Source organism: Bufo bufo, chromosome 9 (assembly GCF_905171765.1).
Source record: "Bufo bufo chromosome 9, aBufBuf1.1, whole genome shotgun sequence".
NCBI lineage: Eukaryota > Metazoa > Chordata > Amphibia > Anura > Bufonidae > Bufo > Bufo bufo.
The window spans coordinates 187,593,499-187,616,764 of NC_053397.1; the positions used below are offsets into that span (position 1 = coordinate 187,593,499).

Genomic DNA, 23,266 nt, shown 5'->3' on the forward strand with positions numbered 1-23,266 from the left:
CCAAATTCATTACATCCACTAAGTGAAAGATTTACCTAATGGCTCACCTTTTGGCTCACTAGTTCAAGACTACCATAGGTTAGCCAAAGGAGAAAGCAACACCCTATAGAGGATCATCACCTAACACATTCGTAGGCCTCTTGCACACGAACATTGTGTGCCTGTGGCCATATTGCGGCCTGTGTGCACTCCGCATCACGGATGCGGCCCCTTTCACTTGAATGAATCTGCAATCACGGAGATATTTTTTTTATGGTACGGAAGGATTACGGACCCATTCAGGTTGAATGGGTCTCGATCCGTCCCGGCCGCCGCACGGACGTTGCCCGTGCATTGTGGACCTCAATGCACGGAACGGATGCACAACGTTTGTGTGCAAGAGGTCTTAGACAAATACCACATTGGTTTCAGTGGAAACAGTATAATGCTTTACTGTATTACCTATGTGGTGGCCCCACTGGGGAACTAAACACTTGCTGTTTGGTTCCACCAAAGATTACAGTTAATGGAGGCGAGAAACCCTGTGAAGAGCTTGTGGTCAGGGACCCTTCTAACAAACAGGGATTGGCCATATTGGACTGCTTAAGGAATTTTAAAGCAAAACCATGTACAAACATTTCACCAAGATTTCATCCAGGTATCTTTTAGTAACATTTCTTCTACAACTATAGTGTTGCTCTAACATCCAACTCCAAACTACTGGATCTGTTAGGAAACTTTTTTGGTTAGCAACCTGATATGGTTCGGTCACTTGATGGACACCAGTGATGCATTGACTCTCACTAGGTCTGACGGTTAAGTCAAGGTGTCCGTCATCAAATTTAGAGAAGCATGCAGGGATAATATTTCCATCACATGTGGCTGATTTTTCAATGGAGGCTCTTTATGGAGTCTCTGATGCAGATGTGGCAATTGCCCGATAAGCTTCTAACACTCGGGTTTCCTCTCAGGTAAGATCATAAAAATAAAAAGTAGCAATGCCATGGGTCTGACACAATAACACCTATCGATGTTGTTGGTTGACAGCACGAATGATCACAATAGGGTGTCTTTAATAACAATGACACTTTTTAGACTTTCAGTCTTGTATACAGATAATGGGGTTTTCTGTGATACAAAAAAATGAAGTTTAATATGGAAAAACAAGAAGAAAATTGTAATCCACTTACCATATGGATGTAGAGCTGCTCCCATGCCATTCCTCCAAGCCCTTCTGGCTTACACGCTGTGAAGATGACGTTGCTCCTGAGTTGATGTCACACAGCAGTGATTGTCACATGGATGTAATTACCTACAGTATATAAACTAGAAGAATCAGGAATGGTGAAATGGTGCAGAATCAATATGATAAGGATAGTTTAGTAAAATTCTTATTATATCCGCAGTGTATTAAAGGGGCTTTGCGTGCTTCTGATATTGATGATCTATCCTCAGGACAGGTTAGCAATATCAGTTTGGTTGGAGTCTGACACCCGGCACCCCTAACGATCAGCTGTTCCCTTCAGCCTCCTGCACTGGAACAAGCACTTTTAAGGGTGGGTTCACATCACATTTTATGCCTCCGTTTGATGTATAAGTTAGAAAAAAAATAATGCTAAACTGCAGCACACCACATTTTTATATCTTGCAGAGTGCATTAAAAAAAGTATACTTTTTTTAAACGGTAACTGTTTTGGCTGCAGCGGTCATGTGAGCAGCACATGCCCACTGCAGGTCTAGCAGGGAGTACGTTTAAAAAATAAAAAAATAAAATAATATATATATATATATATATATATACACACACTCACCTAAAGAATTATTAGGAACACCATACTAATACGGTGTTGGACCCCCTTTTGCCTTCAGAACTGCCTTAATTCTACGTGGCATTGATTCAACAAGGTGCTGATAGCATTCTTTAGAAATGTTGGCCCATATTGATAGGATAGCATCTTGCAGTTGATGGAGATTTGAGGGATGCACATCCAGGGCACGAAGTTCCCGTTCCACCACATCCCAAAGATGCTCTATTGGGTTGAGATCTGGTGACTGTGGGGGCCATTTTAGTACAGTGAACTCATTGTCATGTTCAAGAAACCAATTTGAAATGATTCGAGCTTTGTGACATGGTGCATTATCCTGCTGGAAGTAGCCATCAGAGGATGGATACATGTTCTCATTCTGTTTACGCCAAATTCGGACTCTACCATTTGAATGTCTCAACAGAAATCGAGACTCACCAGACCAGGCAACATTTTTCCAGTCTTCAACAGTCCAATTTTGGTGAGCTCGTGCAAATTTTAGTCTCTTTTTCCTATTTGTAGTGGAGATGAGTGGTACCCGGTGGGGTCTTCTGCTGTTGTAGCCCATCCGCCTCAAGGTTGTGCGTGTTGTGGCTTCACAAATGCTTTGCTGCATACCTTGGTTGTAACGAGTGGTTATTTCAGTCAACGTTGCTCTTCTATCAGCTTGAATCAGTCGACCCATTCTCCTCTGACCTCTAGCATCCACAAGGCATTTTTGCCCACAGGACTGCCGCATACTGGATGTTTTTCCCTTTTCACACCATTCTTTGTAAACCCTAGAAATGGTTGTGCGTGAAAATCCCAGTAACTGAGCAAATTGGGAAATACTCAGACCGGCCAATCTGGCACCAACAACCATGCCACGCTCAAAATTGCTTAAATCACCTTTCTTTCCCATTCTGACATTCAGTTTGGAGTTCAGGAGATTGTCTTGACCAGGACCACCCCCCTAAATGCATTGAAGCAACTGCCATGTGATTGGTTGACTAGATAATTGCATTAATGAGAAATAGAACAGGTGTTCCTAATAATTCTTTAGGTGAGTGTATGTATATATATATATATATATATATATATATCCCTGCTCCCAGCTGATTAAAAAAAAAATCTTGGAAAAGCTGTTTAAAAGCAGAGCATTAGAGAAGTATCACTGAGCTTTAAAAAGCATTTGATATGTCATTGCGACATTTGAAAGGTTTTGATTGGTGGTGGGGACCTGAGTGCTGAGACCCCAACCAATCACTAGAACGAGGAGAGAGAAGCTCTCACATAGCACGCTCTCTGTCCTCGCTGCAGGCGACATGCTCAGTAGAAAGGCTATGAGTCCTTCTTGATACCATCTTCTGCAGCGAGGAGAGAGCACGTGTGACCGCTTCTCTCACCTTGTTCTAGCTATCGGTGGTGTTTCAGCACTCAGACCCCCACCGATCCCCCTACCAATAAGAACCTTTGATATGTCATTATGACATATTAAAATTTTTTGGGAAAGCTCAGTGACACATTAAGCAATCCACAATTTCGCGAATAGACAGTGGTGCAAGTATTTGTGCCCATCCCTTATATTTCCTGATTGTCTTCATAAATTAACTTCAAATCTATTCATTAGTATAAACATTATGAAAACATGATAAACAATAAATATATAAAATGATGCACTTCGTAAATGTATTGATTAAAATATGTGATGTTAGTGTATTGTCAGCCAAACCATCGAGAACGCCAGGGTTGGAGAGCAATCTAATGTGTATGGGGGTTGATGTCGGGGAGAGAAGGATCAAATTGAATTTTTTCAGAATTGTCTTTCTGTTCCCATTGACAACACATACATGCTTGGCCGAACAAAATGTGAATGGGGGAGTTGGGAGAGATATCCGTCAAATGAACAATCTTTTGGCTGACAGCTGTTGGCTGTGTATGGCCGCCTCTAATGTCTTTGAGGAAGTATAACTGAATAACTGCTATGGCCCATGGAAGGGGCGGACTGGGAACTAAAAGTTGCCCTGGAAAAAAAGTTTAAAGTGGCCCCATGTTGCAGACAGGTCTAAATAGACAGAAAGCGGGCAAAATGATTAGGCTGGGTCAACATATGTAGGCAGGGACAACAGAAGTAGGCCGGGCCAGCAATACCTAAGGCAAACAATATACCTCCCCAAATACCACAGTGCAGCACAAAATACTGCCACCTGCGTCACAGTATTCAACTGTATCGCTGTCCTGAGGACGTCCATACACTTGAATTCAGGATGGCTGCTGGCCAGGTGAGTAGAAGAGAATCAAATCATTATGGACCTGGCTGATGGCCGTGAGGACGGCTTGGGCGGCCCTCCTAGGCATTGGCCCACCGGGAAATTTCCCTGTAGGGTCTATGGTCCATGGAGCAGCTATCTTGTTTAGTTCCACACATACCATAGTTTGGAGGAACCTTCCTCAAGAATTCCTAGTTCCACAACACAAGCCTGTGAATATAATATATACTGATATAATCTATATAAAAAGTTGAGTAACTTGTAAATGCACTGCATTACTTATTGCGTTACCAGACACCTCGAACAGCTTATCTGTGCTAAATCAGGCAGCAGGACAACTGATGCAAAGATTACGTTTCCCAACATACAAATCATGAGAGTGGCTCCGAACAGACACTGAACCAAAGAGATTTCAGGTCTCAGTCCTGCAAAATTGCAGCTGTGCACTAGAATAATGCAAACTATAACCAAGGATTAGTACGAAATAAATCATTTCAGAATTTTTAAGATTGCTCCCAAGTGTGGAACTACACTTTAAAAATAGGAACTTCAAAAATCACAACTAAAATCATTTCCGCCAGTGATCTGTCCTAAAACGCCTACGTCACTGTGAACATAAAAATTGTATACATGATAATGATGATATACATGTCAGAAACCAACAGGAGGAAAATATGTATTTCATGTAAAAAGTGTTAAATTGTCATATAAAATGGTCCCCATATAAAAACAGATTCCTACATTTCAAAAATAGTAAATGGATTCATTGCTAGTCTTATGTTGGACCTCCATTTCCAGTTATACCATGAAGGTGGACAACAGTTCTGAGCTTTCTCCAGCTCACTGCAGTGGACAATTAGAATTAAACCCTAAGTGTACACATTGTTCCTGCGTCTTTAATGCTCTTGGTGCAAACAGTAACGATGTGCCGCAGGCTATATTAGCTAGTGACTTCTCTAATGGAATATCTGGCACTGACCCTGGAGTGGGTGGCTGTCTACTAGAAGGGAAAATCATTGTGCTACCAGGTGACGGAACAATATGTGAAATGGAAAGCTGGTCCCACGAGCTGGCTGTATCTTTATTTCTAGGAGCCAGAGGTTAGAAAGTTTAGCAGGGAGCAGCTCCCTAGCCAAGACAGCTACATCCCAGTGGAGATGCTGGAACGTCCAGCGTCCGTGAGAGCTTCTTCCATGCCACGTCTGGCAGAAAACCCCCAGGTAAATACAGCAACACAATCCCTCTATTCTCAAACACAACTGTTAATCTACGAATTGGCAAGTTGCACTATCACAAGTCACAATATGTAACATATTATTAGACAGTAAACCAACAATGTATCACAAAAACTTTCCACCAGGCGAGGTCGAGCTATAACCCATATGGTCTGTTGCCTTTCCTGTTTGTCCATCTGCTCTTTTGTTGAATTGACTATCATTTCATTTGTTTTCAAGGGGTTTGCTTTGCTTGTTTTTGTTGTTTTGTACTTCTGTTTGTTTCTCTGAGTTTGTTTTCTCCATTTTTAAAGAAAATGTTCTGTTTTCTGGTCGCACGACCATTTCATTTATTTTACACTTTATAATTAGTGGGGAACTACCATCACCAAAAAGTCGATGAAACGTATTCAATCCGTATGAAAGATTTTTTTCCTTTTTTTAAAATTACTCATTATATTTTTGCATGTAACTAAATTTGTTTAGTAGTTCCCCATTAATGATCATTTTAATCAACTGGGTATTATGAAAATAATTGTATAATTTATTTTATTTCATATTTCATAAATGGACAGACAGTTATCCCTTTATTTGCCTTCTTAGGTCTCCTACACATGATCTTATCACAGATTCATATTGTATGGATCCATAAGCAAACCCATAGTAATCTGTGGGCGCATATTGTAACTCCATATGCCCTTGATATAATGCACATATTTTTTTCTTATGGATTTATAAAGCATCTGTGGGAAAACATTTGGAGAATATTCCATTGCAAGTTTTATTAAAGGAGTTGTCCAGCCTTTAATAAGCAATGGTCTATCCGTAGGATAGGCAATCACTGGCTGATTGGCAAGAGTCTGATACACTGCCTGCACCCATGCCAATCAGATGTTCAGTGTAGCTCCATCCCATTGAAATTGGGGGTGGACTGTAAATTTTAAGTTTTCGTTTTCTGATGAGCTAGACCTGTGATGGCTAGCCTCCGGCACTCCAGCTGTGGTAAAACTATGACTCCCAAGATGTACACTTGCTTGGCTGTTCTCATAACTCCATAGAAATGAATTTAGCATGCTGGGAGTTGTAGTTTCACCACAGCTGGAGTGCCGGAGGTTAGCCATCACTGAGCTAGACCATACAATATGTAGCAATAAGTATAATCGTTCAAGTCCTATCCAATAGTTTAGGAACTTATACTTTAATACAACAAAGGATCCCAACACTAGTGTCACTAGTAGTGCTATGAGCTCATAAAAATATCTACTAGGATTTCTAGGTGAAAAGTTATGTGTGTGCAGATATTTTGTTCCTTTTTTTTTGCTCACTTTGACCTTGCAGGTCCTGTCTGATGTCAGCTCCATGCGGCGTTCCTTCTCCACCACAGCTGACAAGCGTGTACGTAGCTCCTGGCTAGAAGACTTCTCTTTAGATAGAAGCGGTCTGGATAGTGGCTACAAGCAGCAGCGTCGCAGCTATCATGCCTCTTTAAGGCTATCCACTCATCGAATAAATACAGATACAGGTTGGTCAGAATGATATGGAAATTATGTGTAGACATAAATGATTTGGCCAGGTAGCTCAACATTTTCTTTGCCCTAAATGTAAAAATCCTTGGCCAATAGTTGTAGGACACCTCAACTGTAGACATATCAACTAAACTTAATTCTCCAGTGAGGTCCAATTAAGTTCCTGACTAATAGTTCCAGTAGTCCAGAATCTTTAAAGGGGTCATCCCACAAAAAGTGTTACTAATGCAATGGATAGGGCATGACGTATTATGGTAATATGAATGGAATGAAAATATTGTTAGGCTGTATGTACATTACATTTTCCCCTCTGGTGGCACCCACTGCAGTTTCTCCTGGCTTCTGCATTCGATGGTAGACTGACATGCTCCATGGTTTTCTTGCTCCCCTTCTCCTCTCATTGCTGGCGTTGTAATCTCAAAGTGAAACAATTTAAATGCTTTTCATTTATTCACCCCATTATATAGCTATATATCTCTCTAGGCTGAGGAAAAACATATTTTTTTGGGGGGCGAGAACACTATAGTGATACTTATTGGTGGAATTACTGAGGCAACGCGTGAGAGACTATTTTCTCCTGCCAGGAGTGGAAGTGGTTAGCTAGAACTAACTGCAGTGTACTCCTAGGAGATATAGTGGTCCCTCAAGATACAATGACCACTGGATACAATATTTTCAGCATACAGTGGTCTTTTCTGACCCATCGTAAGTTGAAACTAGACTCAACATACAATGCCTCAGATTCATATCCAACCAATCAAGGCCATTTCTATGGTAAAATAGTTGTATTAGTTGCTAGTTAGCAGCTGTTCCTGACTGTTTTATGTAAGGACTTGTTTAATCTGTCTTAGTTATCTGCTTATTTTTCTTAAAGAATTCATTTTCTCTTATCTTGAATGACATTTTGGGGTTTGGAACCGATTACTCAACTTACAATGGTTTCAACATACAATAGTTTTGCTGGAACCAATTATTATTGTAACTTGAAGGACCACTGTAGATGCTTGATGCTCACATGTGGCAAGCTGCTTCCCACCCACAAAAAGGGAAGAGACAAGAACTGCAGATGAAGCTTAAAAGGATGAAAATTACACTGGAGTGCAGCATTTTTGGATTGATATACTTAAAATAATGGTGTGCATTACTCCAGAATTTTTTTTTTTGCTTTAAAATTATCTTTATTTTTCTTTTATGAACCAGACAATTAATACATAAACCAATATCTGTCACAATGGTATATATAATATAACAATCATATAACATCATTATACCCCCCCCCACCCATTGGCTGTCGTCCCCTCCGTTCAGTTAAATGTGTCATAATAACAAAATTAAATAATGTATAGCTACACAGCTCTGCGTGCAACTCTCCGTTCCCTTTCAATTTCCTCATACATTTTAATTTGTTGTAAATATAAACCCCACTCCCTTGACGAGGGCAGGGAGACAGAGCCCCAATACTTGACCAATATAGCTTTCGCTACCATCAATCCTCTCATCCATATCCGTCTAACCTGCGGCGAACTTCCGTCTCTGAGCCATAATCTCCAAAGATCACTATCAAGATCCCTGGGTTATAGTTCATTGAAGATTCCTTTTGTAGGGCAAAAAAAACCTCATCCCAATATTTTCTTATTTTATTACAGCTCCAAAGCAAATGGACATAGTTCGCATTTACATATCCACACTTAGGACAGGAACAATCCCGGTCCTTATTTTGGAGAAATTTCCCTTGGGTTTTGGGCGTATAATATACTCTATGAAGAATCTTAAATTGGATTAGCCTGTGGGCACTGGAAACTGTCGCCTTTTTCTCGTTCCTATAGATAGTAGGCCACTGTAGTGGGGGGCAATTCAGCTCTTGCTCCCACTTGATAGGGCTTTTAAAAGGCGTTACAGTTGCCAGTGCAGTTCGAAGTTTAGCGTATAAACTAGATAATTTCGACTTCACATCCTTCTGAGCATCACAATAATAAAAAAATATATTTTCTCGTGGAAAAATACGACCCCTATCCCTAGAGGCTCGACCTCCAGAATTTTTAATTTTTTTTATAAACCTATGAAGCAAGCAAGCTGTTAAGACATCCTTTCTTCGTCTTATACTTTATTATAGATCTCTATTATAATATAAAAGTGCCACATTCATAAGGATAATATATTCAGATACCAATAGTGTGCAATAAGCTGGCTTCCATAGTTTATAGTTTAATTATTATTAGCAATTAATTATGCATGTGGCCAAGGCCAGAAAAAAAAAATACAGGCATCGACAAAAACAAGGGAAGAGGCAGCAGCAAAAACAACTCATCAGCAATTGTTAATTCCCTGACCACTCAATATCTTTCAACGTACGGTAGATACTCTAAAGCATGCCACCTATTTTCAGGTCATCGGCTAGACTCCCACCGTTCAGGAGGAAGAGAGAGGGGTCGTTCTAAGGAAAGGAAGCACCTTTTATCCCCTGATCTCTCACGCTGCAATTCAGAGGAGAGAAATCCACAAATGGCGTGTGAGCATAGGGATCACCAGCTATCACCTGATCATACCCATAGCAGTGTGCAGGTAAGAACAAGAGCACTGGATATACCAAGCATTTAGAAGAATATCTGTAAATATCATGGTAATGTGTACATTGTACTCTTTGAAGGGATTGTAGATCATATGTGAGTTAGACTGGTCATAAATTCAGACATACATATGATCTGTGTGAGTTCTGCAGCTTTGAAACCATGATTAACCATCAGGGTTACACTATGAATCCTTGCATTCATTTATTTATTCAAGATGGCACTGTACAGAGCCCATGTAAATGTCTTGTTTATGTTAAAGGGGTTGTCCGGCCTAGATGATGACAGCCCAATGGTCATAAAACCTGTGGCCAATAAAAAAATAAAGCAATTCACCTGTCTTACCATTTCCCGCTGGAAGTGGCTTGGTCCTATGACCGCCAAGAGAGTAGAATTGTTCTTCATTGGCCACAGGTTATGATTAGAGATGATCAAAGTTTTTGAAAAATTTGATTTGGCAATTTCAACAAGAAATTCAATTGATTATGAATTAATTAGTCAAGAATCACCATAAATCAGGTATACTCAGGCCACTCTGCCTTAGGGTACGGTCACACAGAGCGGCCATTCTGCGGGCTGGTTGCGGCCATGCTGCAGTGAAGAACCACTTGGCCAATTAACCCACAGCTGCCTTTTATTTAATAATGAAGAACGGTCATTATCTTTAATGCTCCTTTGAATAGTAGCTGTACCCACTTCTCCAACCCCAGTGCTCTCTAGCTCTACAGGTGGGAGCCCTTCTGCCATCTGCTTTTCCTCCTTTTTCACATCATCTAATATCTATAAGAATATGTAATCAGGATGAGGGTTTTATAGGGCTGTGACATAAAAGGGGATGGCTGACTGCACGGCATTATGGGTAAACATGTGTTCCCGGGCTTGTCTCCTCCACAGTTAATTTTGCTTTGTTACATGTGCAGCTGCCATTTTAGGAAAAATTATTTGTTAAAATGAATCGCGATAAAATTTGGATTTATTGCAAATCAAATCAAATGCTTTGCTTCACTCAACACTAGATATGACCCGCGAGGTTGTCGGCTTCTAAGCCAGACAATTCCTTTAAAGACATTGGCTGGCCTGCAGTCCCATCTCAAGATTTGTGACTTATTGTTAGGATATGCCACAAATGTCAGATAGGTGCAGATCCCACCTCTGGAACCTACAAATTTAAGGGAGAGCAGATGTGCATCCTCGCCCACCCTCGATTTTTCCACTGTGGGAGTTCTGCAATAGCTGAGCACTGGCTCGACTATTTCCGATAGCGGTGAACAGACAGGTGGCCGGGCTTGCGCATCTTGCTCTGCATTCACTATTATGAACATCTGAAAATTGCCAAAAGCATGTACTTGGCTATATCTAGGAGTCTAAGAGCAGTGAATGGAGAGAACACCAAGCATGAGCACCTCCTTTTACCCCCCTTTTGAGATAGGAGCAGGTAGCAGAGGTGGTGACCAGCACCTATATGACATTTGTGGGCGGCATATCCTAGTGTTAGGTCACTAATGTTGAGATGGGAAAACCCCTTAAAGTAATTAAAGGGTTTTCCAGGATTAAAAGATAGTACAAAACTGTAGTATCAACCCAAGAAAAAGAGTGGCTTTGGTACTGGAAAAAAGCAGATACTCTTTAACATTGCTCTTTAATTCTAAATTTCGTATTGCCATTGTTGTAGCTTTTAGATATGTCGTTGTCATTGTAGTATCTTGTTCTTAAAGATTTCTCAAACTGCTTTAAGTTGGGTTTACGAATATTTGCTTGTTTTTCCTAATAGATGCTTGACTCATTGAATGAAAGTTGCATTCCTTCTGACACCAGCACCCCAAGACGTGGAAGACGTCAACTTCCTTCTGTGCCTGCAACCCCAAGACCTCTTATTTCCTTTTCTTCTTTAATCCGCCGACAGAAACACAGCTCACCTCCCCTGAATGGGAGCGACAATACACCGCCACTTCCTAGTGAACCAGGCCTGAGCGAGTCTTCCTGCTCCCTCCAGGGGCGTCACAGCTCACAGTCAACTCCTCAGCACTATATCTCAGAGCCATATTTGGCCCTACATGAGGAGATGCAAAGCTCAGACTGCGCAACTGAGGACACACTCACCTTTGAGGTTGCTGTCGCTACCAGTCTAGGTCGTTCTAACACCATTGCCGCTGCTCCTTTACGTCAAGGGTGGCAGATGCCCAATGGTCACTATCGTCGCAGAAGAAAGGGTGGATTACCATCTGTGATAGCTTCTCGTGAATTAAGTGACACAGAAGAGGATGATCGTTGTTAAATAAAGGCGGGGAATGTCTGAGGTGCCACAGCAGATAGAATTTCATTGGCCCTTCCATCGCATCTCTGAGCTTCTTCGAGGGAGCCCCACAGCACTCACTGCCAATCCCCTTACCTAAACCACAAGTACAGGCAATGCCATCAAAATGGTTGAAGCCTGGATCTTAATATCTTGTGCCAAAATAGAATTAAACTGTCGTGAAGACATGCAAGAGCTTAAAGGGGAGAAGTGGAGGCATATGCCCATACTAGAAAGGTAGAAGCGAGCAGTCTAGAATATGTCAGGTGGTAGAGATCACTGCCTATCTTGAGTTCACTAGTGATTGATACTTTGTTATTTGCAAATATTAGAACTTAAGTTTTCAAAAAATTACAATTGATCATCTGCCAAAGTGATCAATCTTTAATCAAAGTACCATATGGTAAAAGTACTTTCTAAAACTGGGACTGGTAAGTTTATCGAACGGACAGCCATTACAGTGAGTTGTGTTTATTAATGGACAAACCATTTGACTGGAGGATTTCTTATGCAGTTATGTGAAGTTTATAAAAAAAAGTATATGCAAAGATGGTAGATGGAGAGGATTCTCTGAGCCCATCAACTCTTGCCATTGTACGAACCAGTGAAGATCTAAATTTTTTTTATTTCAAAATCCTCTACTCATCCTAAGTTTAGATATTTTGAGGTTATTATAGTTGGCAACCACATGGATATGGAAACTACTGTTTGTAGAAGTGTGAGCAAAATGTGTTTGCTTCAGTTAAAAGGGAATCTGTCACCTATTTTTACCATTTGTAACACATGCCAATGCACTGTAGTATTCTCAAACATCATTCCAACCATACCTTTGTTATCTTTATCTTTGTTTCTCAACCCCAGAAAATTTGCTTTTATCGATATGCAAATGAGTCTCAAAGTGCCCAGGAGGGTGCCAACACTTGCTCAAAGTGCACAAGATCACCTCCTCCAAGAGCCCAAGCCCATCCCTCACAAGAGCCCCAAACTGCCTTCTCACTTTGTGCTGGTACCTCCCCTTGTGATTATAATTCTTTCCCCTCTGCTGCAACCTCACAACATCCACTCCCCTCCGCCCACTATGTCAACTTCTCTGTACTTGAAATCTCGTGCAATGACAATCAGTAATCTTCTAGCATTTGCGCACTGGCTTTACAAGATCTTTTTACTGATTACCTATCCTCATGATAGGTCATCAGTATCTTATTGGTGGGGGTCCAACACCCAGGACCTCAGCTAATGAGCTGTTTGAGAAGGCGCCGGCATTAGCAGTAGAACCCCGGCCTTCTCACAGCTTTATCTAGGCCATGTGATGTCACGTTCATCGGTCACATGGCCTAGGCACAGCTCAGCCCCTTTGAAGTGAATGGGTCTGAGCTGCGATACGAAGCACAGCAGCTATTTAATGGATGGTGCTAAGGCAAGCATCAGTGTCTTCTCAAACGGCTGATTGGTGGGGGTCCCTGGTGTCGGACCTCCACTGATCAGATACTGATGACCTATCTAGAGTATAGGTCATCAGTATAAAGATCTTGGAAAACCCTTTTAACTACAGTGGGCATTGGACTTACTGCATGTACAACACATGCGCCGCTCCACAGACAACATAATTGCGTGACATTTCAAGTAATGAGAATCTGAAGTAGCAGGCAGAGGTGTATGGATGTGGAATTTCAGCAGAGGGGAGGGGAAACAACCCCTTCAATTCAGTGGGGGTGCTCGGAGTCAGACCCCCACTGATGTGATATTGATGACCTATCCTGAGGGTAAGTGATCAATATCATACCACTGCACAACCGCTTTGAATAAGACTGGTCATCTTTCCTGCCATGTATGTTTTAGTAAATACTTGTATTCCCCTTAAAATAATAATTATGGATCATCTCTTCTTATAACTATGCACTGCCCCGATCCTCTGTCCCTGCTAAAAATGTAAATATTATATACATTTACAACTGTTACCATGTCCCTTCTCAATGGAGTGTGCCCCCCCACAGTCACCTGCATGACCGATTTAGAGAGTGTTTGAGTGTGGCGAGACCTACCCAACTGGTAACACCCTGTTGTCTATTTATTTATAATATTCTAGTAGGAATAACAGAGAGATGGGACAACACAGAGTTCTAAGAAAATATTCTTCAAAACCGCTACATTTTGGGGAACAGAATTATTTATTGAGGTCTTCTTTAATTTAACATCTTCAAAAGAGCATTATTTTATTATATTTTTGTTCATTTTCCCGTGTAAATCAGTCTAAAGTATTGCATAATACTATTTTATTCTTGATATTTTTTCAATTTTTTTCTTTAAAACTTTATTTTAAATTATTATTACTTTTTCATTATACCAGGAGGCAGTTATTAAGGGTGCCATTTTCTGCCAACTCTTCACAGCACTAGAGGGAAAACTTTACTGATCAGTCAATGGAGTCTACCACTCACCAATGCTCCCCAGATAATTCTTCACTATCACTGTCTTCTGTCACCTGTCTACACTTTTTAATACTAATACTAGTACTTTATCTGAGCAGACAAGAGATCTCTCATTATACAATGAATGAGAGTTATTCACTGAAGACCAGAATATACCTTTAAAGGTAATCTGTCACCAGTAACTTCCCTATACAACTGGTTGCATAGACACATTGCTGTAGCTCACCTGATTAAAACATTGTTTATCTTCTGTTGATCCAAGGCTTTGATCCCCAGTTATACTGTTTCATAATATGCCAGTTAGGCCTTTGGTGCAACAAGAGGATTGCCTTTGCTCTTGTTGCAACCATGCTCCGCTTCTTTCTGTGGCCTATCCCTCCCTGTCTGCTTTACCACTACCTTGACCTATCAATCAAAGCAGTGAGGGAGGGGTTAGCCACAGAAATTAGTTGAGCTTGGGTGCAACAAGAGCAATGGTGACACCCTCATTGCACCAAATACCTAATTTGCATATTAAGAACAAGTATCATAACTCATGAATGGACCTTCGGATCAACAAAATAAAAACAGCATCAGTGTTTATGCAAACAGTTTAATATGAAGGTCGCCGGTGACTGATTCCCTTTAAGCTTTATATACATAAAGCCAGAAAACCCCTTTAATACACTCTTCAGGAAAACTTTGCTAATACTCAGGTCATATACTGTAGATGTCATCTAGTTTGACATCTTACCATGAGATCCCTGCTATTATATCTATCTACCTATATTTCAGCAGGGAGGAAGTAAAGGGCTGCAGTAATTCAAGTCTATGTCAACTCTGTCCTATATTGAAATGAATGAGTGTGAATCCTGCAGGTAAACAAAGATAAACAGCATAGAGTTCAAAAAAAATTATATTATAGATCAAAAATGTACATTTACACATACATGCATATTCTAGGAGTTTTTTTTCCACTTCCATTGGAACATATTAAGGGGTATTCCAGGATATTAATATTGATGGCCTATCATTAAGAGATTAGATCAGCAAAAGTCCGACATCCTCCACCCTCACTGATAAGCTGTTTAGAAATAGCAGCAACTACATAGCTCTGTCCATTGTATAATGGATGTTGCTGGTAACCTTGAAGTTAGAGCTATGGGTAGAGCTATGTTGTTCCGGCACTGACATCTGGCACCAGAGTTACTTCAAAACAGCTTATCCACTGGGGTAGGGCTGTTGGACCCTTGCTGATCCAATATTAATGGCTTATCCTGAGAAAAAGAACTCAATATTAAAATCTTGGACATTCCTTTTAAAAGGGTTGTCTCATCATGGACAATGGGGTCATATTTCTAGGATATGCCCCCATTATCTTATAGGTGTGGGTCCAACCACTGTGACCCGCACCTATATCGAGAACACCAGCCCCATAGAAAATGAATTGGACAAACCCTCCAATGCCATTTTCTGCAGCGCTGATCCGGTTCTCCTATTATTTTACAACACGTATATGGAAAATCACTACTGCAGCCAAGCAGTGTCCTCAGCAGCCTACAACGGTCACGTGTCGTATCCCGTCACTGCTGTTTGTAAACAAAAGGCAACAAGAGAACCAGACCAGCACCAAACAGAACATTGCTGCATAAAAAGCCGGATATAAGATGATTATTTTTTTTTTGTTTAAAGGGCATCTGTCAGCAGATTTGTCCCTATGACACTGGCTGACCTGTTACATGTGCACTTGGCAGCAGAAGGCATCTGTGTTGGTCCCATCTTCCTATCTGCCTGCATTGCTGAGAAAAATTATGTGTTAATATATGCAAATGAGCTTCTAGGAGCAATGGGGGCGTTGCCGTTACATCTATAGTCTCCACTTATTCTGCAACAGCCGCACCATCTCTATTTTGATTGACAGGGCCAAGCGTGATGATATTTTCACTGCCTGGCCTTGTTAATCAAAGTGCAGAGGGCATGGCAGTTACAGAGAGAGGAGAGCCTCTAGGTGTAATGGCAACTCCCCCGTTGCTTCTAGAGGCTCATTTGTATATATTAAAACATCATGTTTTTTAGCAATGCGGACACATATGAACATGGGAGCAACACAGATGCCTTTAGCTGCCAAGCGCACATGTAACAGGTCAACCAGTTTCATAGGTACAAATCTGCTGATAGACGCACTTTAAGCCATTTTAGGGCTTGCCTGAGATTTTTAATTATCTTGGACAGCCCCTTTAAAAGAATATTGTATAAATGCTCAACACATTATTAGATTTACAAACCTGCCATATATATATTTTTTAATTTACAGTAATTTTGATAGACTTCCATAATTCTCGATCCATTGCCCTATCTGTTCCACTCCATTAACATACGCCCACTAGAATACTGTTTAATACCGTATAAGAATATATGTTCCTATATTCAGCAATTGACAGCCAACAATAAAACTCTATCCCTTCCTTTACCAAACTACACTAAACCCCACTCTCAGTCGCTTCTCAGCTTTTACTGAAGGGGTTCTCTGGGAATAAAGAAAATTAAAATTCCTAAATATTGCTTTATTATAAATATATTCCCAAATACCTTTCATTAGCTATATTGGTTAGTTTTGTCTGGGGAGCAATGATTAGGAGAAATAAAATGGCCACGTCCTATTAGTACACACAAAACCTGTCCTAGTCGCACAGGAGGACAAGTTACTTCACAACACTGTCATCCTCCTTACTGCTCTGCTTGTCAGGGATTACGATCCGGAATACAGCTGATAAGATAGTTAGCTGAATCTCTGAAGTAAAGGAGCTCATTAGGAGACATGAAGTACAGAGAGGAGGGACAGGACAGACTGTGGTAATGGAGACTGCATACAAGTGCTGCTGCTCATTATTCACATCTCCACCATACTCTCTATACTTCATGTCTCCTCATGAACTCCATTCCTACAGAGATTCAGCCGAAGATCTTATCATCTGTATTCAGGATCATAAACCCTGGCAAGTAGATCAGAGAGGAGGATGAGGCAGCTCTTTACCTCAGTGCTGTAAAGTAACTTGTCCTGCTGTGTGATTAGGACAGGTTTTGTGTGCACTAATAGGACAGTGGCCATTTTGTTTCTCCTAATGATTGCTCCCTAGACAAAATGAGCCATTATAACTAATGAAAGGTATTTGGGAATATATTTATAAGTATTATTTAAGTATTTTCATTTTCTAAATTACCGGAGAACCCCTTTAAGGTCATAATTGTACCAGTGGCTCTGATGGACCAGACTATATGTATTGTATTCATTACCTAAGACATAGGTGATGGTATAGACAGAGCAGTATTAAGCAATACCAGTTTCCATGATATGTAACTTCTGGCCTATCATTCTAAAGGGTCACATTATATGACATGATCTATAATTTTTTTTTAATAAGAAATGACACAGAGCCATTTTTTATGTAAGACTTGTAGTCTTCATGTCTTGGATACCAAGCTGTGTCTTGGAATTAAAGTAACCAAACAGTAGAAAAGAAGAAACTATAGGCATGTGTACCATTATATTCCTTTACTCATAAATATAGACATATTACTGTTATGCCAGTATTCATAAGCCCCACACCAGGAGAACACCTTTTCCTTGGTAGGTTCCCCTAGCTAGTAGTTGGGGAACCTGGTGGTCAATGTATGTTTACCTTCAGTGAATTAATTGTAATAATATAGTCCCTCAAAAAAATCATCTTCCATCTTTAGAGTGCATACTCTAGTGGTTTATGGAATAATTTGCACTTTCAATACTTTGCTATTTTACACTCTATTTTCAGCAGATTGACGAGCACCCGGGATTTTGTTCTTCACATTCAAAGTCTTTACATCAAGAATATATTTTACTGCCCAGCTCATGGCACATAGATAAAAGCTAATTATAAACATTGTGAAGTATTATTAAAGAGAAAATGCAATTAGATTCACACTGGTTAGATTACCCATACTATTTTTATAGGGCAAAATGGCAGAATATCATATCTGAGGATCCATGCAAAAAATGTGTATCTGAAATAGGACAGAAGGGTCCATAGTAATAGTTTTCCTAGTCAGTAAAGCAGTTAACTGTGTCCTTTAGTCTCTAAAATTCTGCTAAAGTTTAGATAAAACGGGGAAAATGGTATTGGCTGTTGTACTGTTTATGTGAAATATGTATTGTGTTGCAACTGGAATGATTTTTCAAAATTAGTAGTAAATACCCAGTACCTCTCTGGGTGGTTGACTGTACTAAAGCTACATAAAAACGTGGACAAGCATCAAACCACAGCAGGCAGTTCACCAAGATCCGTATCCATACTCAGAAGATCTAATATATATCTTCTAAGGAACAGGCCTTTGTACATTTAGTTCTTCTACAAAGATGGACACTTTCAAGTGCTATGTACATGAAAATACTTCTGTCTGTGCAAAGCAGAGGAGAACTCATGATTTAATCAGGTGTCAGGAGGTGGTGATTGTATTATAAGTAAACTATCCAGCTTTGCCCGATATATATATTTAAAAAATAAATACAAATGAAAAATATGTCTTGGGATTTTATGGGAATTTTTTTGTGAAAAAGAAATAAAAAAAATTATATATATTAAACACATTGTAAATAATTCTCAATATTTCTTGTCCTTTTTGACTTTTTCAGTCCAGAAATAAAACTTGATAAATGAAAATGTCTTGTGCTGTTGTTAAATCATCAGTATAGCACTGCTTGGGCCACTGTTCGTTCTTCGCATGGTTGAAGTCAGTCTTCAGACAGCCATTAAAATATTATGTCCAATATAGTTCTTACGTTTTTGGTGGGTGTTTTTTTAAGAGTTTTTTGGGTTTAGGAAGAATAAATCTGTTACTCGCGTTAGGCTATTTGCAGACTAGTGTTAGAGATCTGGAAGGCTGTTCGGCATGGAACAGCCTGCCGGGCCTCTGGGCACTCCGGCATTGCCAGAGGTTTGTAAGGCTCCGTCTGGCCCCATTGACTATAACGGTGACCAGTGGAGATCCAGCCTCATTACGGCAAATATACTGAGAGTCAGCCTGGAAGAAAACTGCTGCATGTTTAAAAGGCAGGAAGGCATCTCTGCCAATTTGCTGTGTGAAAACAATGCAGCACTCCTATTGCTGCTGTGTTCTTTTTACTGTTTACCTACTTGCTGTATAGCAAAAACAGGCAACACCTTTACAAATTTTATTTAATCATTTTGTTTCAGCATCATATGAACCAGAGAGACCTTCAAAGTAACATTCAATAATAACAACATCCCACAAAACGTATACATCTCTTCATAAAACATGCAAGTTAGTTCTCTTCCTAGAAGGACAAGAAAACCAGAATGCCTTAAAGGGAACCTGTCACCGGGATTTTGGGTATAGAGCTGAGGACATGGGTTGCTAGATGGCCGCTAGCACATCTGCAATATCCAGTCCCCATAGCTCTGTGTGCTTTTATTGTGTAAAAAAAACGATTTGATACATATGCAAATTAACCTGAGATGCTTCCTGTCCCTGAGATGAGTCACGTACAGGACTCATCTCAGGTTAATTTGCATATGTATCAAATCATTTTTTTTTACATAATAAAAGCACACAGAGCTATGGGGACTGGGTATTGCGGATGTGCTAGCGGCCATCTAGCAACCCATGTCCTCAGCTCTATACACAAAATCCTGGTGACAGGTTCCCTTTAAGAGTAACTTGTGTTACTTAGTTGACTTGCCTTGTGGGGTTCTCTTTGGGGTGCTCTTTATCATTAGGGAGACCAAAAAATATGCCTGGCGACTCTGCTCTTGGTTTCTAGGAAAAGTATATTGCAAATCACATGTTGAGCTAGAAACAGAATAATATACAGTTGCAAGAAATGGTAACTTGACTCTTTGGAATTACCAGAATTGTTTCCTTGATTGCTAATAAAATTAGGTGTGACTGTTAAGTCAAAATTGTAGACAAAGACTATCTAAACTATCAACACATAAAAAGTTATACTGTTCATATCTTTTAGGCTCCATGCACACTACTGTATTTTTGGTCCATGGATTGGATTCATTTCAATGGGGCCCCAAAAATAAGTACAGTACAGCATGTGCTGTCCACATCCATATGTCCATTCCGCTCTCCAATAAAGAAGATAGAACATGTCCTCTTTTTGTCCTTTTTTTCATACAAGAATAGCCATTTTTAACATAGGGAGAGACGCGCAGAACGGCAAAAAAGATAGTCGTGTGCATGAAGCCTTACTGAGCACATTGAGTAGATATCCACAGTGTTGGGGGAAAATGTAAGTAAACCTCTTTGTTAATGAATTCTCCAATAGCTAATTGGCAAAAGTTGTTTCAATTAAGGAGGAGTGATTGGAAGCGTGGATTTCACTGGTGTTCTTGGTTACTGACAAATGTGTTCTAAAAAAAATATTAGATTGATTAGTATGAACCATACCTTGAGGCAAAAAAACTTTCAGAGAACATCAGAAAACGTGTTATGGGGATGCATCAAGTTGGAAGAGATTACAAAAAACATTGATAAAGATCACAACTAGACAAATTATCTATAAATGGAGAAAGCTCAGGACTGTTGCCACTCTCTGAGTGAGCATTCTGATAAGATCACTGCTAGAGCACAAGGGTCAATCCTGAGAAAGGATAACAGCACAAACCTATGTTAATGCTTCTACTATTGTAAAAACACAAAAAACTTAATTATGGTGTTCATGGAAGGACACCATGAAGAAACCTACTGCTGCCCCCCACAAAAAAAAACAAAAAAAAAAAACATTTTTGCCTGTCTCAAGTTTGGCTGGCACCATCTGAATGCCCCACAATGTTTGGCGGAAAATGTTATATAAACAGACAAAAGAAAAGTGGAAGTTTTTAGTACAAATGCACAGTGTTATGTTTGGACACCTACACCAAACCCTCTTCCCAACTATGAGACATGGTGAAGAGAACAATTTGATTACGGGCTGCTTGGCTGCCCTGGGCCTGGACACCTAGTGATCATTGAGGGAACGATGGATTCTAAGGTTGATTAAAACATTAGACAGGAGAAAGTAAGGGCAGCAGTTCATGACTTAAAATTGAAGAGACTTTAGTGTGCAATCACGACTACCGCTGCTGGAATGCAGGGTGGTTATTATAACCATGGAAACGAGCAGTGTAGACTGTCATGGAAAAATCAATCAAGCCAGCCAAGGAAGCAATATGGACAATCACAATACATTAGTAAGTGCCTTGTAACTTTGTCTATGTGATAAATGCCACTTGCTGAAGCGAGAAAACCCCTTTAACCCTATCAAGATGCATCAATGCTTCTCAGAAGTATTGATGAACTGAAACAAATTTGCAGGTAGGAATGGTGAAGAATTATTTTGCAACATTGTGCAAAACCTTTTTGCTCCTAGAGGAAACATTTGGCGGGAGTCATTGCTACTAAAGGCAATCAAAAGGTTATTAAATTCATGGGTTCATTTACTTTGTGAAGTTTGTAGAGACTCCTATAGGTTTTTGTTGTTTTTTCTCAATTCTTTCAAAATTGCCTATTGGGCCCTTGATCTGATCTTAACAAGATGCCCACTGCTAGGGAAAGTAACAGCAATCCTGGAAATTCTCAATTTGTAGATAATTTGCATGAAACCCACACTTCCAATCTCTTCGGCTTAATTAAAACATCTTTTGGCAATTAGCTCTTGGAGAAGTCATTAACACAAAGGTTCGCTTACTTTTATTCAAATAGTGTTTGTCCATAATTATGCTTTGGATAACAGACTACATTTAATTATTAATCAATGAAGAAATCCGGGTAATTCCAAAGGTTTACTTACTTTTTCTTGCAACTGTAAGATGTACAACTAAAGACAGAGTGGCCTGGCGCATGGAAGATCTGGTAAATGTAAGAGCTGATAAAGGAGAAACGTGGAACTTAGGAATAGCTGGTTGGCGAAGGGTCTAACACCAGCCGATATAAATTACTAATATGGAACAAAGGAGTGGATATAAGTCTTAAAGCAGTAACATGCAAAGAAGTATCTCCCAGAGAAAGAGAGACGTCTCACTTGTGCCACATTTTGGAATTGGCTCCCTATGAGTCAATGTTCAACTTATCATTAGGGAAGAGCGAACTTCATGTCTTTGGGTTTGGCGTTCGGGTTTAGCCGGAATTCCGTTATGGATTCTGTTACCACGGAACATAACGGAAGTCTAGGACGGAATGCACCACGGAAGCCTTTAAGAGGCATTCCGTTTTGCATTCCGTCATAATAGAGGTCTATGGGCAGCATAACAGATCCGGACGGTTTCCGTTATGCAGAACAGGACTCCTGCATAACAGAAACAGGCGGGATCCGTTATGCTGCCCATAGAATCTTAAAGGCTTCCGTGGTGCATTCCATCATAGAATTCCGTTATGTTCCGTGGTAACAGAATCCATAACGGTATTCAGGATAAACCCGAACCCGAAGACATGAAGTTCGCTCATCCCTACTTATCATGCATTTCCATACACGTGCACGCATTTGGCATTCATTAAAAGCAATATTTATTGAAGTTTGTCCAGAATACAAACATATTGAATTACAATTTAAAGCAAAATAGAAGAGCCATTTATCTCTTTCTCCGGGAGATACCTCTTTGCATATTATTTTCCAATGGGGTATTGCCACGAAATCTCATTACACAGCGGGTCTCCTTAAGTAAAGCCAGTACCTCCGCTAAGCTCGAACAAACGAACAAGTAATGTAAGGCAAGACATTTCTGTCACTGTCCCACTGATCCGAATGGGATTTGCAGAAATCCATGCCCATACTGTACTGCAGAAAAAAATCCAATTCAGATGTGTGGAACTGATTTCTAATTGCTGACATGTGTGACTGTAACCTTATATTGTTCTTCAGAGCTATAAAAAGGTAGATGGTTACAGGTATCTCCTTGAAAAGGTAGATGGTTACAGGTATCTCCTTGAAAAATGACATTTGCTCAAACTCTAATAAAATATATTGTTCCACTGAATACTCCCATACTTAAAATGTCCATCCTAAATCCAACCACTCATGTATGTAAGTGGCAGATTTCTTCATCTACAGATCCCATCTGGGTTAAGCTTCGGGTGTTTGAGCTAAAGAACGGCATCAAATTGCTGTCACCTTGAATTTCATCATTCTTGTACTGTATTCAATCACCTGCAAAACCCTGCATGCGTTGTATGCCAGCAGCAATACTA

General features: G+C 40.1%; 1 protein-coding gene across 1 annotated transcript in view; it reads left to right on the forward strand.

Moving 5' to 3' along the window:
* Window positions 1–11,769, forward strand: part of CACNA1E (calcium voltage-gated channel subunit alpha1 E) — a 638,268-nt gene extending 626,499 nt beyond the window's left edge. The window contains exons 45-48 of the mRNA XM_040406914.1: window positions 5,125–5,253; window positions 6,586–6,769; window positions 9,160–9,335; window positions 11,112–11,769. Of these exons, the coding sequence (XP_040262848.1) occupies window positions 5,125–5,253; window positions 6,586–6,769; window positions 9,160–9,335; window positions 11,112–11,615 (993 nt within the window). The 3' untranslated portion in view covers window positions 11,616–11,769. The remainder of the gene's footprint in view (window positions 1–5,124; window positions 5,254–6,585; window positions 6,770–9,159; window positions 9,336–11,111) is intronic.
* The last annotated feature ends 11,497 nt before the right edge of the window (window positions 11,770–23,266 follow it).